Genomic DNA, 14,708 nt, shown 5'->3' with positions numbered 1-14,708 from the left:
CTATTCTACACTCAAACACAAGGTGGCAGTGTTCAAAATTAGGACCCATTGGTATCCAATGTTCTTTATGAAAAAGTGCTTCCGGCGTCAACCTTCCTCTTTTCGTCTGGATCGGATTGTCGTCATGGTATGAAACTCAATCACTAATAGACTTTAAAAAACTATCAACTGTAATCTTCGAACTATACATTCACTTGTTACATTTGAAAGTACGCAATGTGTGAATGCAATGGTTAGGGACATGTATATCCCATTATTAATGTTTTTATCTGTATATCTCCCCGCAAAAGTTGCCTATATACAAAACTCGAGCGAATGGCTACGGTGATTGTATCGCTAACTACCTAGCTAGTTAATGGCAGTCTCTTATTGAAATTGCCCTTATTACTGTATTCTTGGCAATATAATAGTGTTAGCATTTTAGAAATGCATCCCTGCCAAATACCTTTCAAAGTTGTAATAATAGCAAATGCATTATAACTACCAAGTAGTGCTGCGTGCTATCAAGGAGATCCTGTTGTGTAACGATGGAGCTAGCTGCTCACACCAAAGCCTTTGGCAAATGGATTGTTGGTAGAGGTGTTTATACAACTTTTTGAGTCAACAACACTAAACGTATGTACATGTAGTCGTTGGAACAAAAATGCCACATAGATGGTGAAAAGGCTCTTGGCCTACCTGAGAAACACTTAGCTACTCAGTTATCATCACCTAAATTCAGCTGCGCGACGAGCGGGTGGTCGGATTTTTACAGATATTGACTGCTGGTGACTCAATTTTGTTGAAGGGAAATTGCATGACCAGATATCCAAACTCCACTCTTCCTCGATATGCGAAGGGAGTTAGAGTGTTCCTCGGCTAGTATCCCCCTAGGTTGAATGGTAGTGACCTGACCCCCATGCTGGATATTTGCTATGAAGCCCAGAGACTATTTGAATGAAGAGGTACTTGAAATGTACCAGACTGCAGCACTTTGTCAGTATACATTCTAAATCTGTGATTCAGGTGAACGTGCCGAAGACACGCAGGACCTACTGCAAGAAGTGCAAGAGACACCAGCTTCACAAAGTTACCCAGTACAAGAAGGGAAAGGATTCCCTCTACGCACAGGGTGAGTTTCTGTCTCAATATGAGCATTGGCAGATGTGATGAACATTTGACGTATGGACTGCTATGTGTTACAAATTAAATAATTGATGTACGATCTGTGTTTTAGGTAAGAGGAGATATGACAGAAAGCAGTCCGGTTACGGTGGACAGACCAAGCCTATTTTCCGCAAAAAGGTAAGCTTGCAAAGCTTTGTGTGTACTGGATACGTTACCAAAAGGTACCTTATATCAGTGGTATACTTCTATCCTTGAGGAACCCAAACAGTACAGTTAAGTAGTCCTGGCGGTCTGGGGCAACATACAGTTGAAGTCAGAAGATTACATACACTTAGCTTGGAGTCATTAAAACTTGTTTTTCAACCACTTCACAAATTTCTTGTTAACAAACTATAGTTTTGCCAAGTCGGTTAGGACATCTACTTTGTGCATGACACAAGTCATTTTTCCAACAATTGTTTACAGACAGATTATTTCACTTATAATCACAATTTCAGTGGGTCAGAAGTTTTACATACACTAAGTTGACTGTGTCTTTAAACAGCTTGTAAAATTCCAGAAAATGATGTCATGGCTTTAGAAGCTTCTGATAAGCTAATTGACATCATTTGATTCAACTGGAGGTGTACCTGTGGATGTATTTCAAGGCCTACTTTCAAACTCAATACCTCTTTGCTTTACATCATGGGAAAATCAAAAGAAATCGGCCAAGACCTCAGGATTTTTTTTTTGTGGACAACAAGTTTGGTTCTTCCTTGGGAGCAATTTCCAAACGCCTGAAGGTACCACGTTCATCTGTACAAACAATAGTTTGCAAGTATAAACACCATGGGACCATGTAGCTGTCATACCACTCAGGAAGGAGACGCGTTCTGTCTCCTAGAGATTAACGTACTTTCCTGCAAAAGGTGAAAATCAATCCCAGAACAACAGCAAAGGACCATGTGAAGATGTTGTAGGAAACAGGTAAAAAAATATCTATATCCACAGTAAAACGAGTCCTATATCGCCATAACCTGAAAGGCCACTCAGCAAGGAAGAAGCCACTGCTCCAAAACCATAAAAAAGCCAGACTACGGTTTGCAACTGCACATGGGGACAAAGACCGTACTTTTTGGAGAAATGTCCTCTGGTCTGATGGAACAAAAATAGAACTGTTTGGCCGTAATGACCAGCGTTATGTTTGGAGGGAAAAGGGGGAGGCTTGCAAGCCGAAGAACATCCCAACCGTGAAGCACAGGGGTGGCAGCATCATGTTGTGGGGATGCTTTGCTGCAGGAGGTACTGGTGCACTTCACAAAATAGATGGCATCACGAGGAAGAAAAATATGTGGATATATTGAAGCAACATCTCAAGACATCCATCATGAAGTTAAAGCTTGGTGGCAAATGGGTCTTCCAAATGGACAATGACCCCAAGCATACTTCCTAAGTTGTGGCAAAATGGCTTAAGGGGGACAACAAAGTCAAGGTATTGGAGTAGCTATCACAAAGCCCTGACCTCAATCCTATAGAAAATGTGTGGGCAGAACCTGAAAAGGCGTGTGCGAGCAAGGAGGCCTGACCCGACTCAGTTACACCAGCTCTGTCAGGAGGAATGGGCCAAAATTCATCCAACTTATTGTGGGAAGCTTGTGGAAGGCTATCTGAAATGTTTGACCCAAGTTAAATCATTTAAAGGCAACGCTACAAAATACTAATTGAGTGTATGTAAACTTCTGACCCATTGGGAATGTGATGAAAGCTGAAATAAATAGTTCTCTACTATTCTGACATTTCACATTTTAAAAATAAAGTGGTGATCCTAACTGACCTAAGACGGGGAATTGTTTTTAGGATTAAATGTCAGGAATTGTGAAACTGAGTTTAAATGTATTTGGCTATGGTGTATGTAAACTTCGACTTCAACTGAACATGTACTGTTGATTACTCAAGGAAAGGAGTTGAACCACTGATATACCTTACAAATGTGTACTATTTGTGCAGGCCATTGTCAGCGAGGCTTGGCCTGTAGTGGCTTTGTCCTTTCCTAAAGTGTCTGCTAGAGAAAACTGAGATGGTTTGAGGCCCTGCTGTGTCTCTTCCGTGGCAAGGTTATAGGTAAACCTCAGACAACTTGATTAATGAACACTTTATTTCTCCTTTACTTCTGCACCTACATAAAATACAGTATTGACAATCTTTTTACACTCCAGAAAATGAAAAGGTGTTAAGGGGTAAAATTTTGAGCTCTGAAATTGAGAAACACAGGCAACGCTCTGATTGTCCACCTCTTTTCCATATTTTGTCCTCAAACGCCCCCTCATGGATTTGAAAGGAATGGGTGGAAACTTCCTCTAGCCATTTAATGCATGGAGGGGAGTGAACGAGAACACACTTCGAGAGGGGTAGATCATCAGAATGCCGCTGCCTTGTGTCATGTGTGCATGAATCCTGGACTGTGGTGACATTGTATTCTCTCCTCAGGCCAAGACCACAAAGAAGATCGTGTTGAGGCTGGAGTGTGTGGAGCCCAACTGCAGGGCCAAGAGAATGGTGCCCATCAAGAGATGCAAGCACTTTGAGCTGGGAGGTGACAAGAAGAGAAAGGTAAGCACAAACTCTAGCCATGTAGTGCAACACAGATGCTCCGGGCCCGTGTTTATTCTGCATGTGGGATGGGTTGTGTATTTGTTCCACAGCCATGAAAAGCAATGTGTGTATGTACAGTGCATTTGGAAAGGGTCTGAATACTTATGGTAATGTGATATTTCAGTTTATTTTTAATGTGAGAATTAAATGAGAATTATTTTTTATTTGTCATTATGGCATATTGTGTGTAGATTGATGAGGGGGGGGGGCAATTTTAATCAATTTTAGAATAAGAATAAAGTCAATGGGTCTGAATACTTTCTGAATGTACTATACCAGGGGTATTAAACTCTTACCCTACAAGGTCCAGAGCCTGCTGTTTTTTTATGCTCTGCCTGATCATTAATTTCACCCACCTGGTGTCTCAGGTCTAAATCTATCCTTGGTTCGAGGGGAACAATGTAAAAATGTAGTGGAACTGGCTTCAGGGTCCAGAGTTGCCTTTGAGGGGTCTATGGTTTCTGGACATCTAAATGACGTTTAGTGTTATCGGTGACATTTGACAATGTTCAACTATCCTTGATACACCTCGGAGCTCTTCCACTTTAAATCGTTGCTCTATAGAACATTTAGTCAATTACAAAAATGCATGCTTCCTCTGAACTCAGGGATTATTAGACAGCCTGGAGAGGAATTGACAATAGCAGTCTGAAGGCCCTCTCTGGCCTAACGTGTGCGGCTCTTGAATTGTTTGGATTTTAGATATGCCCTAATGAATGTTAACAAGTTGTCGATGTGATTGGATTCAGAAGGGGTGTTTTGTATTTTTCATTGTGGAAAGGTGAATAGTTTCAATGTGCTGGTTGAATATCTGAGCTGCCTTATAACCTTGTTTTTGTCTCCTTTCAGGGCCAGGTCATCCAGTTCTAGGCTGTGGGTCAATCTATTGGATGGACTTATTTTCCCCCCCAATAAATGTATTAAAATTGTACCAGATGTCTCATCTCTCTTTAACTGTACCTTGGTGGTAATTGCAAGAGTGATGGCAATTACAGTTGGTGGATATGAAGATGTAATTGGCCATTCCAGAATTTACAACTTCACCTTTCCAAGAGTGGTTGAAGCACATCAGTATAAACACACTAGCGAATAACCATGCCTGAATCGTATCCTCATGGGCTTAGTACAACAGTCTCACCCCATCAGAACCGAATTATGTATATAAACCCTAGAATGCTGACGCTATGTATTGGCCATTGAGAGGCTTTGAAGACACTGATCGGCCATATTGGCACTCCCTAGTAGGAGCAGTCCTCCATAGGAATTAATGGACTAATAGTGTTAAGGACAATTGCATGTATTTAAGTATATTTGTTGTATGCCTACATTAATATCAAATTATACTTTAGGAATGTTTGTATACATTCTTGTTTAGCTCACATTTAAAAATGTAATAAATGCATTTCTATAACTTCAAATATTTTTACAATAGTGGGGTCCCATATCTAGTGTGTGTACGTATATTGAAGTGATAAGAACCCAAAATAAGGTTAAAGGGGTATGGTGAGATTTTGGGATTAAAGTCCTTGACCTACTTAACCAGAGTCAGATGAACACAATTTTTTTCCTTGTGTAGTTTGAAGGAAGTTGGCAGTTCCGCCAGCCAATGCTAACTAGGGTAGAGCAAAGAACGCTTTAAAATAATTTCGAATTCAGTTCTTGCCTGTGGAAATTTGTGGACACCCAGCATCATAAGTTTGATACATTGCATTATTTTATGGCTGGTTAAGATGACTACAGAAGTGTAAACCTACCGCAGAAGTTATTTTATGGCTGGTTATGACACCTACCACACAAGGCAAAACATTCCATTACACCATATAGCCTACTTGTCAACAGTATGTTTACTATAATTTTCTAAAATTGACCAAATTAAATTTCAATTGCGCACACATTGATGTCAGACATGCACCGACCCCAACACTTGCTGATGACGGATGAATGCAGGACAAGGGCATATATTATGGTCAGACACTTTCAAAAAGCATTTTTTAGTCAGTGTTTTCTAAAATATGAAGAAAAAAGTGACTAAAGAATTACAAGACTTCTTGGCAGGGAAAAAACATTTGAGTAAATGTGGGTTGACACTTATGCAAGTGTCATAACCAGCCATAAAAATGTCACAACAGGTGTAAATATGGGTCATGACAATGTTATGATCCCATTTTGACAAGTTATGTAAGCTGTTAAGACATTGACATGGTTATGACCATGTTATAACACTGGTTGTGAAGTGTTACCGTAAATTTAAGTGGTAATGTTTTTCCAGACCCATCCCGAAGCTTACCAAAAAAGTGGCAGGTTGATGGCTTTGGTTTTGTTTGAACTCCAGATTGCCACTTTAATTAAATGTGAACATTTCCAAATTGTTACAGTACTACTGATTTTTGATATCGGAACATTCAGGTGTGCCATCCAGCAAATCTCCTTTTTGTGACCAGATCAATTAGCATACAAAACATGGACAATTACTAACACATTCCACACTTAAAATAATGAAAAATCTCTAATAATTCAAGGGAAGCACACCAACTAAATAACCTATTCAAAGGTGAGCATATACATGGCTCTTTGGCAAATAAGCACACTATCTAGAATAATCATAATAAGCAACGTAACTTGCTGTGAATTAAAGTGCTTATAAATCCTGTGCATTTCAATCAGTGCTGGGTGAGGGCCAGGGCCCATATGCTTGTCTGCTAGCTACACCATACTAAAGAACTGTTCACGTTGGGCATGTCCTTCCATAATTGCAATTGGGTGTTGAAGTCACACTTAAATGGGGGTGACAGTTAGCAGTGCTGTGCCAGAAGGGTTGACCACCACCACAAGTTTACTGAGGAGGGTCTGGACCCCCAGCTCCTTGTAGCTGGGCAGGACCTGGGTGACATTACACTGGGGGTGGCAGATCTTCCAGCTAGGCAGCGTGGCCAGGGTGAGGGGGAAGCCTCGGGGTCCACCGATCTCCTGCTTGTTCATCACTGCCAGAGCCAACCGGCCACCAGACAGGTGTCTTTCCCACACCTCGAAACTGTCCACCTGTCAATCAACAGTCAGGTTAGTTTCAACAGCCTGATTTCAGATTATAACTGGGTGGTTCGAGCCCTGAATGCTGATTGGCTGAAAGCCGTGGTATATCAGACCGTATACCACGGGTATGACAAAACATTTATTTTTACTGCTCTAATTACATTCGTAACCAGTCTATTATAGCAATAAGACAGCTTGGGGGTTTGTGATATATGGCCAATATACCATGGCTAAGGGCTATTCTTAGGCACAACGCAATGCGGAGTACATTTAAACTCGGTTTTTCACAATTCCTGACATTTAATCCTAGTAAAAATTCCATCTCAAGTCAGTTACGATCACCAATTTATTTTAAGAATGTGAAATGTCAGAATAATAGTAGAGAGAATGATCTATTTCAGCTTTCATCACATTCCCAGTGGGTAAAGAAATGTACACACACTCAATAAGTATTTGGTAGCATTGCCTTTAAATTGTTTAATATGGGTCAAACGTTTCAGGTAGCCTTCTACAAGCTTCCCACAATAAGTTGGGTGAATTTTGGCCCATTCCTCCTGACAGAGCTGGGGTAACTAAGTCAGGTTTGTAGGCCTTGCTTGCACATGCTTTTTCAGTTCTGCCCACACATTTGATATTGGATTGAGGTCAGGGCTTTGTGATGGCCACTCCAATACCTTGACTTTGTAGTCCTTAAGCTATTTTGCCACAACTTTGGAACTATGCTTGGGGTCATTGTCCATTTGGAAGACCCATTTGCGACCAAGCTTTAACTTGTCTTGAGATGTTGCTTCAATATATCCACATAATTGTCCTACCTCATGATGCCATCTATTTTGTGAAGTGCACTAGTCCCTCCTACAGCAAAGCACCCCCACAGCATAATGCTGCCACCCCTGTACTTCACGGTTGGGATGATGTTCTTTGGCTTGCAAGCCTCCCCCTTTTACCTCCAAACATAACGATGGTCATTACGGCCAAACAGTTCTATTTTTGTTTCATCAGACCAGAGAACATTTCTCCAAAATGTACAATCTTTGTCCCCACGTGCAGTTGCAAACCATCTCCTGACTTTTTTATGGCAGTTTTGGAGCAGTGGCTTCTTCCTTGCTGAGTGGCCTTTCAGGTTATGTTGACATAGGACTCATTTTACTGTGGATATAGATACTTTTGTACCTGTTCCCTCCAGCATCTTCACAAGGTCCTTTGCTGCTCTGGGATTGATTTGCAGTTTTTGCACAGATGTGTGGTCCCATGGTATTTATACTTGCGTACTATTGTTTGTATAGATGAATGTGGTACCTTCAGGCATTTGGAAATGGCTCCCAGGGATGAACCAGACTTGTGGAGGTCTACAATTTTTTTCCTGAAGTATTGGCTGATTTCTTTAGATTTTTCCCATGACGTCAAGCAAAGAGGCACTGAGTTTGAAGGTAGGCCTTGAGATACAAGTACACCTCCAATTGACTCAAATGATGTCAATTAGCCTATCAGAAGATTTTCCAAGCTGTTTAAAAAGGCACAGCCAACTTAGTGTATGTAAAGAAATTTGTGGAGTGGTTGAAAAACTAGTTTTAATGACTCCAACCTAGGTGCATGTAAACTTCCGACTTCAACTGTAAATGTCGATGTCATATCTATGCTAATATGGCAAGAACTTGCTAGCTAAACAACTAACGATGTATTTGAGACAAGTGTTAATTGTACAAATGTATTTATGTTTTCAATGAACACAGGCTAAATATAGTTTATGTCAACAGTCGAAGCCAACCCCGTCTGTATTGCCCCATAGTTCGCCACGTGACTGTTGTGTTGCTAAACAACCAACCCAGATATATGCGTTATCGTCATCGGTGGTGTTGATCATTGGGGGAAAGTAAATCATTTATGTGGCTACAGATGAATGCCATATGGTTACAGAGGTTACAGAGTTGGCAATTTATAGTGAATGCATGATGTTAGATGTCATTTCTTTGGAGTTTCAGGCTTGAGTTTGATTAGGCTCTGTGATAGTGTAGCTGCATAAGGGTATTTGACCATTATTACACTGAACAAAAATATAAAACACAAAGATTTTACTGTTACAGTTCATATAAAAAGGAAATCAGTCAATTGAAATAAAATTAAAAATTGGCCCTAATCTATGGATTTCACATGACTGGGTCACATATACCCTTAAAAGTCAGTATCTGGTGTGACCACCATTTGCCTCATGCAGCGCAACACATCTCCTTCACATAGAGTTGATCAGGCTGTTGATTGTGGCCTGTGGAATGTTGTCCTACTGCTCTTCAATGGCTGTGCGAAGTTGCTGGATAATGGTGGAAACTGAAACACGCTGTCGTACACATCAAACCAGAGCATCCCGAAGATGCTCAATTGGTGACATGTCCGGTGAGTATGCAGGCCATTATCAGCTTCTAGGAATTGTGTACAAAGCCTTGCAACATGGGGCTGTACATTATGTTGAAACATGGTGATGGCAGCGGATGAATGACACGACAAGGGTTCTCAGGATCTCGTCATGGTGTCTCTATGCATTAAAATTGCCATCGATAATTGTCGGTAGCTTATGCCTGCCCAGACTATAACCCCACTGTCACCATGGGGCACTCTGTTCACAACATTGACATCAGCAAACTGCTCTCCCACACAACACCATACACGCCGTCTGCTCACTACAGTTGTAACAGAGATTAATCCGTGAAGAGCACACTACTCCAGCGTGCCAGAGGCCATCGAAGGTGAGCATTTGTCCACATAGTCGCTTACGATGCCGAACTGCATTCAGGTGGTCAAGACCTTGGTGAGGACAACAAGCACGCAGATGAGCTACCCTGAGACTGTTTCTGACAGATTGTGCAGAAATTCTTTGTTTGTGAAAACAGTTTCATCAGCTGTCTCAGACGACGTGGCTGGTCTCAGACAATCTCCCAGGTGAAGAAGCCGGATGTGGAGGTCCTGGGCTAGTGTGGTTACACATGGTATGCGGTTGTGAGGCCGGTTGGATGTACTGCCAAATTCTCTAAAACAATGTTGGAGGAGGCTTATGGTAGGGAAATGAACATGCAATTCTCTGGCAACAGCTCTGGTGGACATTCCTGTAGTCAGCCAAATGCAGCCTCCCTCAAAACTTTAGATATCTGTGGCGTTGTGTGACAAAACAACACGTTTTAGAGTGGCTTTTTATTGTCCCCTGCACAAGGTGCACCTGTGTACTGATATGCCACACCTGTCAGGAGGATGGATCTTGGCAAAGGAGAAATGCTCATTAACAGGGATGTAAACATATTTGGGCACAACATTTTAGACAAATAAGCTTTTTGTGCTTATGGACAATTTCTGGGATATTTTATTTCAGCTCATGAAACATGGAACCAACACTTTAAAATGTTGCGTTTATATTTTTTTATATTTTGGTTCAGTGTTGTATTAAAATGTATTAGCACCGAGTAGTCACATTTAAAGTAGGATTTGGTACTGCACAACAGAAGTTGCATATGCCCTGTTTGTTTTATGTGTGGCGGTAATACTATTCGCCATTGTGCATTACCATGAAATATCCCCAGTGAGTGACAAAGTAGAGGTGTACTACCTTGGCGGTTCGATAGCCCTGCCTGCCCAGTGGGTCCTGACTGATGGCGATGATCCTTGTGTTCTGCAGCAGCTGCTTGGACCGGGGGCAGATGTCTCTCAGGTCATTGGACATCAGCAGAGGGGAGGCCATGATGGCCCACAATGCCATCTGAGACTCCTGTTGGGCGTGACTCAGGCCAAAGTTTCCAATCACCAGCTGAGGAAGGAACACCGTCAAAGTCAATCAGACATACTATTCAGACAAAGTACATGGGTTATGGCAGGAACAGCTGGTAGGAGTAAGGTGAAGAGTTGATGATTAATCATTACTCAGACTAGTTTTACTGTTTCACTGAACGCCATCAACTGAGTAGCAGGATTGGATTGGTCAATTGAAGTTCACTTAAACATTCCCCATAGAAAACAAATGGAATGAATTGGCCCCAACCCCTTATCCATAGTGAAAAGTGGTACCGCCACAGTACCATGTCAGGGTCATTCCAGCCCCCAGGTCCAGCCGCTGGGACAATGACATCCTGATGGTCGGCAGTCCAGTCCAAGATGGTCTTCACACTGTCCCAGGAGTCATACACATCCGCAAAGTTGCGCCAGTGGTTACAGGCCTTCCGTATGGCAGCATAGTCTGGCTGTGAGTACATCATTGACATGGTGGGACACAATCAATGCTAAATGAATCATGAATGACTCCTCCTGACCAAGATGAAATCAATTCAGTTTCAGGTATATTTAGCTTTTTCATTAGCCAACGAACTGAAGGAATGCTAGGAATAAAGGCATTTACCACCTCACTCTTTCTTACCTGATGGTGTGGCCACTCATACAGTGGCCACTCACAGGAGTACAGGATACTTCTCCCAGTTTGGTTCAGTGCTATTGACATGTTTGTGTAACCTGGGGGGAAAAAAGGTCACACAGCAGTAATTATAGGGTTTCGTGTGTTACCAATCAATCATTCTCTATTCAATTCATGAAACGTAATTGAATCTGAAAGACTTTTGAGCTGTTGAATTAGAGGTTTTGTAGCATGACATTTAATATATAAATCACCTTCTCCCAGTAAAGTCCACTTCATGTAGCACCCATCAAATTTGAGCAGATCCACACCCCAATCAGCAAAGGTCTGAGCGTCGATGTCGTAGTATCCCATGCTCCCTGGAAAGCCTCCACATGTAAAGGTTCCCAAATCAGCATAGATCCCCAACTTGAGACCCTTGGAATGAACCTGTATAACCAATCACAAATAACAATCTTACAATAAGGCTTTTAGAAAAGGTTTGTCCTGTAGGCCAAAATCCATGAACAAAGTGGACCCTTACAGTTGAAACCAGTAGATGGTGACGTTGTATTACCAAACCACATTTTCATGGCACTTCAGAGGGTTTTGAAACCTTTGGTAGTTTAGCACCATGGTAATAGCAATATTCCCTTTCTGTTTGCTCATAGTTATGTGTCACTCTTAGCAAGGTGGATGATCTAATTAGTAAACCACAAACTTACAGTCCCATTGGGTAGGTTATCACTCGAGGAAGGACATGTTTCTGTTGTGTTAAAGTGACAGAGTGTGTGATAGAAAAGCACTGGGAACTAGAAAACATTGGAGTTAGAGCTGACATAAGCAGTGCATCACCAACTGTATGTGGATAATATAAGTTGTCCCTCAACAACTGGTTCATGTTCAGTAGACATGAAACCAAATAAAATGGCCCAAAAATAATTGTTTTAATTTTCCATTGCAAAATTATTATTATTTTGTTTTTTGTACATGTGTGCCCTAATGAGCACGACCTCTCTGTAGCCTATACACTCACATAGTCGGCCAGTTTCTTGATGCCTCTGGGGAACCGCTTCGGGTCTGCCTGAAGGCGTCCCTTGGCGTCACGTTGGTGGCTGGGCCAACAGTCATCGATGCAGACATACTCGTAGCCAGCCTCCTTCCAGCCTTCCGTCACCATCACATCTGCCATCTGTATGTAGAGATTCTCACTAGCAACACAGAGATCAGGGACAGACAGAGGAAACTATTAGCCAGTTCATATTGTGATATTAACTATGCTTCAATGTGTCAATGACGTACCAGTGAACGTGTGAGGCCATTTATACCTGATGTAGAACCATCCATCGCCTACTGTTACTCTACTTCCTGCTATGAGTTTGAATTGAGCGGTCATCAAAATGGTCTAAGCTAGTTTAGCAGTGTCAATTAGGATGGTTATACTTTGTGGAACGTTCCAACAGGAATCTGTTGCAAAAACGTCGTAAATAACAAGGCTGCCAACAAACAACGCATACATAGTTGTATAGCGGCAGAATAAGATTTTATTTCGAAAAATGTCTGTCCTCACGCTGGTAGCCTATGGACAAACATTAAGAATAAACTACGTGGTGAGTTGATGCCGATTCGGCAGCTAGTTAGCTAGGTGAATTGATCATGCTACTTTGTATGCTTTTGTTGGCATCCTACTTCACGAAGTTTTTGGAACAGATTCCCGTTGGAACGTGCCACAAAATTATACCCATCCTGTCAATTGTGTTTCCCTTGCCTTCCATGTTTGATTGAGTCGGGAACATTTAAAAGTACGTGTAGAGTTGAGGGTGAAGCCAGATGTCATACCTGATGCAATTATTGGGGTCCGTGTCACAGTCGACATTGCACATGAATCTCTCCCAATGCAGCCAACCCATTGTAGGCTTGAGCGCGAGACCATTGTCCAGAGATTTAACTGGACTGATAAAAGCACCGATTGTAAATAGCACCAGAACTACAGCACCCATTTTAGTTACTGGTTTCATTTGACTAACAAATAATCTTCATTAACAATGTGTGAATTGAAAGCACGTCTATTTCCTGATAGTGACACAAACTGGGTCTGCCTTACCGGAAGATTGACTGCATCATGGACCAGTAATATCATGATGCGCTGGAAACTAGCCAATCACGTTGCACCAGTGTCTGGATATAAACAAGGAAGCACACCTGTGTCAAGTGTTTGCTTGATGACATGGATTGTAATTTCAAAATTTTTGCCTGTAACTTCTTGTGATGTGCACCTGACCATAACTTCATAATATTTTTTGCTAGGTTTGAAAAATAATGGGCTACAGGTCTGGCTGTAGCTTTTTTTGGGGCCCTATGCAGGCAAGACATTTTAGTGACACCCCTCTTGATGGCAAAGAGAAAAATGCACTTCACATGTACATTTTAGTCATTTAGCAGAAGCTCTTATCCAGAGCGACTTACAGTTAGTGCATTCATCTTAAATAGCTAGGTGAAACAACCACACAACACAGTTATAGTGAGTACAGTTTGCTGAGTAGCTCTCAGCAAAGTCAGAGCTAGTAAGGGGGAAAAAAAGTCAAGTGAGAGTGTTAGTTCACGAAAGGCATATACTGTATACAGTACATTGAACAGTGTTAGTTCAATATTTATTTATTTTATTATTGAGGAGCTGCTGTAGGAATATTTAACATACTCTTTGAAGAGGTAGGGTTTCAGAAGATAGGCCTAGACTCTACTGTCCTAGCTGTAGTGGTGGGAGGGCCAAGAGAACAGAGGTTAATTTTCCTGCAATTAATTTCCTACAACTCTGCACATTTTCCATGGGGTGAGGAGAAAATGTTGCAGTTTTATAACACATTTCATGAAATTCTACTTATTTTGCCCAGGGGTGGAGTTAATTGTTTTTCAGTTTTAAAGCTTCCTGCATTTCTACACATGCCCTGTGTGCCTGGTAGTTGTTCTGCCATGATAACTACACGTTTAGATAGCTGGCTAGACTAATTTACCAATCTGAAAATTGTTAGCTGACATGGCTAATTGAGTGACTGACATAAAAATACAAAAATTGTTGATGCACAACCAAATGTTCAACTTCCACCTTGTGTATTCTACTATGTTAACTGTCAACAGTCAGTTGAGACCCCGACTGAGTCACCCCCCCCCCCCCCCCCCCCCCTCCAAAAAGGAGGCTTGAGGCCCGAAGCGACCACTTATGTCACTTATACCTGGAGCCGGTGTTGTGCCGAAAATCTCCTCCTGCCAACATTCGTGGCAAGAAAATGGTCTTGCCGAACCCCCCCCCCTTCTAATTTCCTTAATTTTGTCACTAGAGTCAAATACTTTCTGTGGTACACATTAGAGTCAAATACTTTCTATAGAACAAACTTCACATCAGGATAGGCAACCAAAATGAATAATGAATGTATGTGTGTTATATTAAACATAGAGGAGGGAGTAAGATGTTGGCGATAAACATTACAGAACTACTAAGAAATGGGAGAGATACATTTTGGCAAAGAGATTTATTTATAGACTAATACACTTGAAACAAATAGCCAAACCCGAAAAC

The 14,708-nt window shown here is 41.5% G+C and overlaps 2 protein-coding genes and 1 non-coding gene across 3 annotated transcripts; 2 read left to right on the top strand and 1 right to left on the bottom strand.

The window, feature by feature from the left end:
* The first annotated feature begins 11 nt into the window (after positions 1-11).
* On the top strand, positions 12-4,669 carry LOC109864896 (60S ribosomal protein L36a). The gene is made up of 5 exons (XM_020452951.2): positions 12-127; positions 1,006-1,111; positions 1,217-1,284; positions 3,574-3,696; positions 4,588-4,669. Exons 1-5 carry the CDS (start codon positions 59-61, stop codon positions 4,606-4,608), a joined length of 387 nt encoding a protein of 128 aa, XP_020308540.1. The 5' UTR covers positions 12-58; the 3' UTR covers positions 4,609-4,669.
* Positions 3,088-3,224, top strand: LOC116355122 (small nucleolar RNA SNORA9). The gene has a single exon (XR_004204366.1). It is a non-coding gene; the product is annotated as a small nucleolar RNA SNORA9 (small nucleolar RNA).
* Positions 3,609-13,259, bottom strand: gla (galactosidase, alpha). Its single transcript, XM_020452948.2, has 7 exons — positions 12,974-13,259; positions 12,171-12,345; positions 11,410-11,584; positions 11,162-11,253; positions 10,827-10,988; positions 10,361-10,558; positions 3,609-6,777 (listed from the first exon to the last, which is right to left on the bottom strand). Exons 1-7 carry the CDS (start codon positions 13,150-13,152, stop codon positions 6,514-6,516), a joined length of 1,245 nt encoding a protein of 414 aa, XP_020308537.1. The 5' UTR covers positions 13,153-13,259; the 3' UTR covers positions 3,609-6,513.
* Positions 13,260-14,708: the final 1,449 nt, after the last annotated feature.

This window comes from Oncorhynchus kisutch, linkage group LG19 (genome assembly GCF_002021735.2).
Source record: "Oncorhynchus kisutch isolate 150728-3 linkage group LG19, Okis_V2, whole genome shotgun sequence".
NCBI classification, from domain to species: Eukaryota; Metazoa; Chordata; class Actinopteri; order Salmoniformes; family Salmonidae; genus Oncorhynchus; species Oncorhynchus kisutch.
Note: the sequence above shows the minus strand (reverse complement) of the source record. Positions and strands in the feature narration are given on the sequence as shown.